This window comes from Spinacia oleracea, chromosome 3 (genome assembly GCF_020520425.1).
Source record: "Spinacia oleracea cultivar Varoflay chromosome 3, BTI_SOV_V1, whole genome shotgun sequence".
In the NCBI taxonomy this organism is placed as follows: domain Eukaryota; kingdom Viridiplantae; phylum Streptophyta; class Magnoliopsida; order Caryophyllales; family Amaranthaceae; genus Spinacia; species Spinacia oleracea.
In genome coordinates, this window is record NC_079489.1 from 13,305,083 (window position 1) to 13,315,508 (window position 10,426).

General features: G+C 43.7%; 1 protein-coding gene across 1 annotated transcript; it reads left to right on the top strand.

Annotated features, from left to right (window-relative positions):
- The first annotated feature begins 502 nt into the window (after positions 1-502).
- On the top strand, positions 503-2,788 carry LOC130469484 (uncharacterized). Its single transcript, XM_056838823.1, has one exon. It carries the CDS (start codon positions 503-505, stop codon positions 2,786-2,788), a length of 2,286 nt encoding a protein of 761 aa, XP_056694801.1.
- The last annotated feature ends 7,638 nt before the right edge of the window (positions 2,789-10,426 follow it).

Here is a 10,426-nt window from a genome sequence, read left to right on the forward strand (position 1 = left end):
ACTGCCAAGAATCGACAGGCTAGTCGACTCCACATCTGGCCATGCGCTGCTCAGTTTCCTTGACGCATTTTCCGGGTACCACCAAGTCAGCCTTGCAAAGACCGACAGGAGAAAAGCAGCATTCATCACTGAGGGGGGAGTATTCTGTTACAAGGCTATGCTGTTTGGGTTACAGAACGCTGGGGCAACGTACCAAAAACTGGTCGACAGAGTGTTCGCAAACCAAAAAGCCCGCAACATTGAAGTATACGTGGACGACTCCATAGTGAAAAGCAAATTGGAGACCGACCATTTAGACGACCTCAGGGAAACGTTTGAAACTCTGCGCCGTTACCAAATGAAGCTGAACCCCAAGAAATGTGTGTTCGGAGTGAAATCGGGGAAATTCTTGGGTTTCCTTGTCAGCGAGAGAGGCATAGACGCAAACCCAGATAAGTTAGAAGCAATACTCAGTCTGCCCCAACCAAAAAGCATTAAAGATGTACAAAGGCTGACATGAAGAATGGCAGCTCTGACAAGATTTGTTAGCAAATCAGCCGACAGGTCGATCCCATTTTTTAACACTCTTAAGCAGAACGGAAAATTCCGGTGGGGAGAAACCGAGGAAAGGGCCTTTGAGAAGGTAAAAGACCATCTTCGTGCTTTGCCGACGATAGCCAGGCCGGAAGAGGGCGACAAGCTACAGTTGTATGTGTCCGCTTCAGCCCAAACCGTTGCTGCCGTACTAATCAGTGAAAAAGACAAAGTCCAGCAGCCTATATACTTTGTCAGCCACATTTTGAATCCGGCAGAAGCGAGATACTCGCTGATAGAGAAAGTGGCCTATGCAGTCCTGATAGTCGCCAGAAAGCTCAGACCATATTTTGATGCACATACCATACAAATCCTGACGAACTTCCCACTAGAGAAGGCTTTGCAAAAAATGGATACAACCGGCAGGCTGTTGCGATGGGCAATAGAGCTGTCGGAGTACGATCTTGAGTTTCACCCGCGCAATGCAATAAAAGCACAAGCCTTGGCCGACTTCGTAGTTGAAGCATCCTATCAAGAGGATGAAACCAAAGCAGAATCCTGGGAAGTATCAGTAGACGGGTCAGCCGCTCAGTCGGGAGCGGGAGCCGGCGTTGTCATGACCTCTCCGACAGGAGATAAGTTCGAATACGTAATCAGATTCAATTTCGCAGCTTCGAACAACGAAGCAGAATATGAAGCAGCCATTGCAGGGGTACAGCTATGTTTGTCGGCAGATGCCAAGAGGATAGTAATGACAACAGATTCTCAGTTGGTGACAAATCAGTTTTCGGGAGAGTATGAAACAAAAGAGTCGTCAATGCGGCGGTATCAAGAAAAACTGAAGACGCTGACAGCGAAATTAGAGGCTTTTGAGATCAAATTGGTCCCTAGAGCGTTGAACACTGCCGCAGACAGCCTAGCAAAACTGGCCAGTTCGAAAGCAATCGAGCTCAGTCGATCAGTAATGATAGAAATCATGCATAGAAGGAGTACGGAAGAAAAAGGAAAAGAAATAATGGTCATCACGGCGAACAAAGAGTGGTACGACGATATCTGGACGTACAAGACAACTGGAGTGCTCCCGGCCGATATCAGGGAGGCAAAGAAAATCAAAAAAGACGTCTGCTGGTACGTCATATATCAGGGACAACTCTATAAAAGAGCATTCAGCCTCCCCCTGCTGCGGTGTTTGACGGCATACGAATCCGCAAGGTTAATCGAAGAAGTGCATGAAGGAATATGCGGAAACCATGTAGGAGGAAAAACACTCGCTTTGATCTGCCAAAGACAAGGTTACTACTGGCCAACCATGTTCGAAGACGCACAGAGCTATGTCAAGAAACGTGAAAAATTTCAGCTGTTTGCCCCAGTAATACGTATGCCAGCAAACGACTTGATGCCCATTCTGAATCCAATTCCATTCGCCCAGTGGGGTATGGATATTGTAGGACCCTTCACAACAGCCTCAGGAGGCAGGAAGTTCTTGATTGTTGCCGTCGATTACTTCACAAAATGGATTGAGGCCGAGCCGGTAGCAAAGATAACAGCCAACCAGGTACGGAAGTTCATCTGGAAAAACATCATAACAAGGTTTGGAATACCGACAGCAATAGTATTCGACCATGGATGCCAGTTCGACTGCGAACCTATACGAGCATTCTTGGCAGACTACCGGATCAAGTTCGCATACGCTTCAGTCTGCCACCCACAGAGCAACGGGCAAGCCGAGGCTGCAAACAAACAAATACTCGTACCCCTTAAGAAAAAGCTGGATGAGTTCAAAGGCAAGTGGGCAGACACAGTCCCAGAGGTCCTATGGGGTAACAGAACGACGGTTAAAGAAGCAACGGGAGAGAGCCCTTTCAAACTATGCTTCGGATCAGAAGCAGTCATACCGGCTGAAGTAGCACTACCCACCTTCCGCATCCAGCATTATGAAGAACAGGAAAACGACAGCTTACTCAGACACCAACTGGATTTCTTACCAGAGGTCAGACTGCAGGCGGAAATTAAGTCGGCTGCATACAAGAACAGAATGAGCAGGGCCTACAACAAGCGAGTAAAACATAGGAATCTAGAGGTAGGCGACCTTGTACTTCGCCGGACGGCAGCAACCGGCAAGGCTCAAAAACAAGGAAAACTGACTGCAAATTGGGAAGGGCCCTACCAGATATGGGAAGAAGTGGTAGCTGGATCATACAGACTAATGGAGATGGATGGAACACCGCTGAAGAACTCATGGAACGCATATACTTTAAGAAAATTCCATGTATGAAGTTGTATGAAAACATGATGTAGTAGGGCCGACAGTGCCATATTTTGAAATCTAATATATGAGCTACAAGTATATTCCAGGTAAACTATACGGCATAAACAAAACGAAATAAAAGGTTGAGCACATTGGCTCAGTCAGCAATGTTGCAAGATACGACAAAACGACATAAAAGGTTGAGCACATTAGCTCAGTCAGCAATGTTGCAAGATACGACAAAACGAAATAAAAGGTTGAGCACATTGGCTTAGTCAGCAATGTTGCAAGATACGACAAAACAAAATAAAAGGTTGAGCACATTGGCTCAGTCAGCAATGTTGCAAGATACGACAAAACGAAATAAAAGGTTGAGCACATTGGCTCAGTCAGCAATGTTGCAAGATACGACAAAGCGAAATAAAAGGTTGAGCACATTGGCTCAGTCAGCAATGTTGCAAGATACGACAAAACGACATAAAAGGTTGAGCACATTGGCTCAGTCAGCAATGTTGCAAGATACGACAAAACGAAATAAAAGGTTGAGCACATTGGCTCAGTCAGCAATGTTGCAAGATACGATATAAACTAAATCGAAGGTTGAGCACATTGGCTCAGTCAGCAATGATGCAAGATACGATATAAACTAAATCAAAGGTTGAGCACATTGGCTCAGTCAGCAATGATGCAAGATACGATATAAACTAAATCGAAGGTTGAGCACATTGGCTCAGTTAGCAATGATGCAAGATACGATATAAACTAAATCGAAGGTTGAGCACATTGGCTCAGTCAGCAACGAGGCAAAATACGACAAACAAATGCAAAGGTTGAACACATTGGCGCAGTCGACAAAGAGGCAAGATGCGATATATATTAAAATCAAAGGCAAGAAGACGCCACTACGTGACAAATTGAATAAAATAAAACAAGCGAATAATCCATCAAGTGCATCACATAAATGTTAAACAAACACAGGGACGACAGCCACCACCCAAAAATAACTAAATGCGGAGTGAGTAGCTGCTAAAAGGCACAAACATACGCCACAGACGGCGCAGTCAAGACGAAAATAACGTTCTTGAAACAGTTAATACACGGCAAAAGACAAAGTGCCACAAACAGCTAAAAGGTACCAAAAAAGGAAATTGTTTATAAATTACATCCGCTAAATGATATTCAAAAACTACCAACAGGCATTAGCAAGTATGAGGCCGGAAAAAACTGTTGGAAGAGCCACAGGAAGAGCCTGTTGATGAATGCCAAGACCGTCAAGCTGAGCCGTCTGCATCACTCCAGTAAGCAGACTCAGGAATCTCTCTGTCTGGCAGAAGGCGAGGGTCAGCATTTTGAATGACGATGTCTGGGAAGGTCTGGGTCTCCATGCCAGTCGGATCAACGTGGCCACCCTCTTCATAGGATCCCTCCACCTTACCCCAGGCAGCCTCAGTCAGCGTCAAGGCTTTGACGGCACAACGATGGGCTGCAGTCCACCCACCATTGTAGCGCCCCTTCATTTCCTCGCAGTAAAAGTCAGACTTCATAAACTTCTGCACAGCCTTCAGCGCCACAGCTTTGCGATCATCCTTAGCATCTTTTTCAGCATCCTGAGCCGCCTGCAGCGCCGCATCCAGCTTAATCTGCAGCTCAGCCGTCTTCTGCTCCTCGGCCGTCAACTTGGCTGGAAGAAGCTCTAGTTCAGCCTTCCTCTTGCCTGCGGCAATAACATCCAGCTCAAGTCTCGCAATCTCCTTCCGGCAGTCACCTTCAGTCTTGACCGATTCAGCAAGGTCAGTCTGAAGCTTCTCTTTCTCAGCTTTCGATCGTTTTAAACGACGCTGATAGCTCCGATAGCACTCCACAAGCTCGGTAGCAGATTGCGTCACCTGAAAGAAAAAATCGCTCAGAGCCGAAAATAAAACCAAGTATAAAAATAAAAGCAAGTATAAAAAACAAGCAAGTCAAAGAGGGAAGTAAAATACCGAGTACAGGTCATGCATCAACTGTGCAGCCGGCGTCTCAATCTCCTGAGGTATACCGTCGGCGGGTGTAACAACTTGGCGCAGAGACCGGTAGCCCAGTGTACCTCCGTCTTTGGGACGGTCAAAAAGGATAGACTCACCCCTCAGAACATCACTCTGCGGCTGCCAGTGCTCTTCAGCATGACCGGGAGCAACAGCTAGACCGGCAAGAGTATCCGGAGACAGCACAACAGTTTTGTCCTCAATAAACCCCCCAGAACGAACTATAACCCCATACTTAGAGGCCGAACTGGCAGACCGGTTCATGGAAGGACTATGCCTCGACACAGGCACAGGGTGGATCGGATCGCTAATCAAATCGCTCAACACCTGCTTCCGGTTCAGTTTGGACATCAGGTCGACATCCAAAATCTCAACCGACTGAGCAGGCTGTTAAGCGATCTTCGCTCCGGCGCCAGATGTCTGCAAGGGCTTGTCGACGCTGGCGTAGACGTCCTTCACCTTCTCCTGCGCTGTCTTCGCAGCGTCATTTTTCGACTGTTTGGGAGAATTGGCCTTCGCCTGGCTGGAAGACCTCTTCCGAGTAGCATGCCCCCCACGACCGGTAGGAAGAGAAGCAAACCTGCCAGTAGTCATTTCGTCTTGGGCGGAGGATGTAGCTTGGTCAGCTGCCAGAACCTTTGTTCGAACAACGCGAGGAACCACACCTCGGTCCACAACAGCAGAAGGAGTCACAAAGCTGGCTGGCCGACCACGACAAGCTTTCGCGCAGAAGGTAGCAACAGTGTAATACTTCTCAGCAGGAGCCGCCGGACACTTTTCAACAACCCTCCAGTTCTTATCAAGGCCGAGTGAAGCCTTGTTTAAAAGATGGTGCCCTGAGAAAAAAGAACGAGGAAGTCAGGAAAAAATTTAACAAACGCAAAACGACACAACAGAGATCCAAGAAGTATAAACAAGTACAACAGATAAAGAGCGCAAGCAAACGACTGCATTTACCAAGGGGATGTGTAGGTGCAAGACCGACTGCACCCAGTGCGGCAGGACTAAGAATATAACCGACAGGAGGAAGCCAGAAAGCCGGCAAGGTTTTAGGCTTAGACAGCCCAACGTCGACATAATCAACCAGCAGCCTGTCGTACGCACGTCGCTCTCGGGGCCCAAGGTCGGCTTGGTCAAATTGTTCCATCCTAGGTTTAGGCTGGTAGAAAGTACGCCGAAGGGGGTAGTCTTCGGGAACAGCCATGAAATAGAAATGGTCCTTCCAGTCCTTGCAGCTGGAGAGTCGGGGACTCACAGTCTGACGCTGACTCTTGGTAAAGATCGTCCACCAGCCGGTATCTTTCCCATCACGCTTCAGCCAGTGCAGTTTTTTGAAAAGGTTGAGGGTCAAGGGCCACTGTTTGAATGAAAACAGCCAGGTGTACGCAACCAGATTGCGAATAACTATGGGCGATAACTGAACGAGGCCGACATTCCAGGCCCGCAGAACCTTCTCAATGAATGGGTGCAAGGGAAAGCGCAACCCATAGTCAAACATTTTCGTGTACACAACGACATGGCCTTAAGGGCAGTCGGCCACCGTTTGCTCTTCTTTCGGCACAGTCAGCCTGTAGTGAAGGAAATAATGCCCTTGGTCCAAGTATGCATTCTATGTTAAGTCTAATAAATGCGGTTCAGTATTAATTAACAAGTTAATAATTCAGTGAGATCAAGTGAGCTGAATGCCTAGCTAGAGGTCGCTTCAGTTCAAGTGGAATTAATAATATTAATCCACAGCTTACTCTTGACTGAACCCGTAGGGTCACACAAATAGTACGTAAACGGATCAAGTATTTAATGGCATTAGATACTCCATCTATGGATATTCGGAATCGACGGATCTTGGTTTCAGTGGGAGCTGAGATCGTCACAGGCAAGAAATGAATACTCCGGAAACGATGATATTGCCGGAAACGGAAATATGGATCGTATCGGAAATATAAATATTATCCAAGTCGTAGATGTTGCCGGAAACGGAAACATGGTACGTATCGGAAAATATTATCGGAAATGGAAATATTACCAGAATCGGAAATATTGCCGGAAACGGAAATATTGTCAGAATCGGAAATATTATCGGAATCGGAAAATAATTCCGGAAACGGAAATATTAAATATTTGTTCGAAACGGAAATTGATTCCGGAATCGGAAATATTAAATATTGTTCGTATCGGAAATGAATTCCGGAACCGGGAATTTAATCGGAAGCGTATCGTACGAATTAGCATCGGACGAGGCCTGCCGGACGAAGGCCCAGCACGAAGTCGGGCCATCGCCCAGCAAGCCAAACGCGCGCCCAGCCAAGGCAGCGCCCAGGCCCACCGCAAGGCAGGCCCAGCGCGCGCCTAAGGCCATGGGCCTCGCTGCGTGGGCTGCTGCTCGCACGCACGCATGGCCGGCCCTCGTGGCTACCGTGTGTGTGTGTGAGTTTGTGTTCATGCACGATTCCTAAAACTATTAGAATTAGTATATGATTAAATTCCTATTCCTAAAAGGATAAATTAATTAATTAGAGTTCTTATAGGATTCTAAGTTTAATTAATTCGTATCCTACTAGGATTCCAATTCCCTTTCCATAACTCTATAAATACGTGCCTAGGGTCACATATTTTCAGAGATTAATTCAAGTATTCAAAGTGAGTTTTAAGAGAAAAATTCAGCCACATTCCTTGCTCAATAGTGCCGAAAATTCTAGTACCTTAAGGGCGATTCTAGTTGGTCAATCTTAAGGCGGATCCGGACGTGCTGTGGACTATCTACGGAGGGACGACACTTGGAGTCCTAAAGACTTGTTCTTGTTCGGTTCGGGCGCAGCTAGGGAAGGCACGCAACAAAGAGTATGCATCTAAATTATGCTATATGATTATGTGTAAATAATATGTATTCCTGGCTTAATGGTTGTTTCCGCATGATTTATGTATTGTCATATGTATCATAACCTAACAGTGGTATCACGAGCCCCTTATTATTTTCATAATCTAAATTGCATGAACATGGTTAAATATTACAAATTTGCAAGAATTAAAAGGGGTGATTAATTTTCGTAATTGTTAATTAATTGCAAATTGGGTTTATTTAATTATACGTACGCAGTTTTTCGGCAGTTTCTTCGTTACTCATCCAAATCGAGTGATTTTTGTGTCAATTCCGCATGTAAAAGGCATTCTAAAATTTTGACAAAACTAGTATTTTTCTGCCGAACCCAGAATTCTCAAATTCGAAGCCTAACTATGACTTTTCGAAGGTTTTAGTTTTTCGAATGCAAAATTTCGTAAATTTAAGATGTTAAATTAAATATTTGCGATTCTTGTTGATAAATCTTGAATTTTTGATTGACCTACTGTATATGTTTAACAAGTTTGAATGCCTAGCCTTGTTAATTATGCAATCTAATTTGTAATTATGATTAATTTGTTGAAAATTAGAATAATTTAGAATTAATTTGATTTTCATAATTAATTATAATTTAATTAGAAACCTATGATTAAAAAACCACCATAAAAATTGTAAATTTATGATAAATTTTAAATTTTTATGACCTAGACTTGAATCCATGACAATCGGAAATCAATTGAATAATAAATTTTCGATTTTTCGCCCTAAAATTATGAAATTAATATTATTTATTAATTTGTCATTAATTTTAAATATAAATTTTAAATTTTTATGCGATTCGTTCATATAACTTGCACGCACAAAGCAATGGACGCTTCGTGTTACCCTTAAGGGGTGTTGTATAGTGCGGGCATGCGACGACGAGCAAGGGAGCTCGTCGCCCGTGCGGCACGAATGCAATGAGCAAGGCATGGTGCACGAGCACAAGGTAGCAGCCCTGCCTTGTGTCGTGGGTCACGAGCTATGGACGAATGGGCATGGGCGAAAGGCGAGCCATGGCAGTCGCGTGTGGGCAGCAAGCGAGCTGCGCCACGACGCGCACTGCCTCGCGCAAGAGCGCGCAGCCTCGCGCGCAGCGAGCGCAAGCTCGCGTGCCACGAGCGCTGCGCCCAGCGTTGATCGCGCGCGATGGCTCGCGCGCACAACGAGCGATGTCGCGCGCACAGCGAGCAATGGCTCGCGCGCACAGCGAGCGATGGAGCGCGCGCAGCGAGCACCAAAGCGTGCGATGGCTTGCGATGGTAGATGCAGCAGCTATGCGACGAGCGCATGGGCTGCGCGCACATGGCCAGCGATGACTGTGTGCGTGCGGCCCATGGGCGTGCGATGCGTAGGGTGTTTGCGTTACGATTAGATCGTTTTGAATGTTTAATTTGAAATTTTTCAGTTTACGTAATTTTAATTAATTTTAAAATTAATAATTTAAATTATTTTCTAGGATTTTAATTTTGAATATTGTAATTAAAATAAATTTTATTTATTCTAATTATTTTACTAAAATTAAAATCATGAATTAATTTAAGTACGACTGAAATTAAATTAAACTTTTGGATTCAATTATAAATTTATATGAGCTTTAAATTTTAATTAAATTTGTATGTTTCCGGTTAGACTAGAAATACATTTTTATGTTTAAAATTAGTAAAACATATGAATTTATTGGTTTGAGTGGGAGCCCTTTTTAGTCATAAACTCTTGATTCGGTCTACAAATCCTTAAGGTTAAAACAACTTGATTAGAATTAATAAGGACTGAATAATTGGTAGATTATTGGTGCCCTTGATTAATTGCTGCAAATGTTTACGTGATGCATAATGTGTTTTACTAACCAGCTATGTGGGCCATTCATGATAATGAATGGGTGAATGGTATATATTGTATATGTACTGTTTTGCAGGTTATGAAGTGACTAGTATGGCCCAAATAGGATAGAAAATATGGTCTGCGTACCATTAATTTGAATGTAATTGGTCTAAAGTACCAAAGTTGTTTTTCAATTCAAATATGGTCTGCGTACCATCAAATAGTTGTAATTAGTTTTAATTATAGCTTATCCTATTTGAAGAAAATGGTGCCTCCCACGGAGATTTTCAAGACGGACTTTGAAGTTAAAGCTTCAAGATGAAGTCGGGCCATACTAGATCACATTTATCTTATGCATGTTTTAAGTTATTTATTGCTTTTAAATATGTCTTAAAATGCATGAGATCAAAAGCTTGATTATGTTGCATGATTAAGAATTTTAGTTCACTTAAAATCTAACCAACATAGTAAGAGCCTTAAGTTCCAAACTTAAAAATTGAGTTAAAAGGTGCCATGCCAAAATATACACTTGCTTGGATATCCTTTACATCAATCTAGTAATAGTTTTCGCTCAGCGAGGTGTTACTTATTGGTCCTAAAGGGGAAAGGTACACAAATAATTGTGAGTACATGTTAGTTTTGGTGAAACTCAACGATATAAGTAAGGAGTCCTTTTATGTCGTGGCAAAATCGATAGGTTTACCTAATAAGTTCTTAGACGTACCTATCAACCAAGAGTAGTTTCTAGACTATTAGCAAAAGGCTTTTGCTTACCTAAAATGTTTTAGAATTGAGTCGACAAACTGTGCTTAATTCTTCAATGGTTTTAGGGTCTTGGAATCATTTTATTCACACCTGCCGGAACACATAATTCGAATAAAATGCTAATGACTTGTTTAAATTGCATGATTGCTTTCATTTTCAAGTTATTATTCATGATAA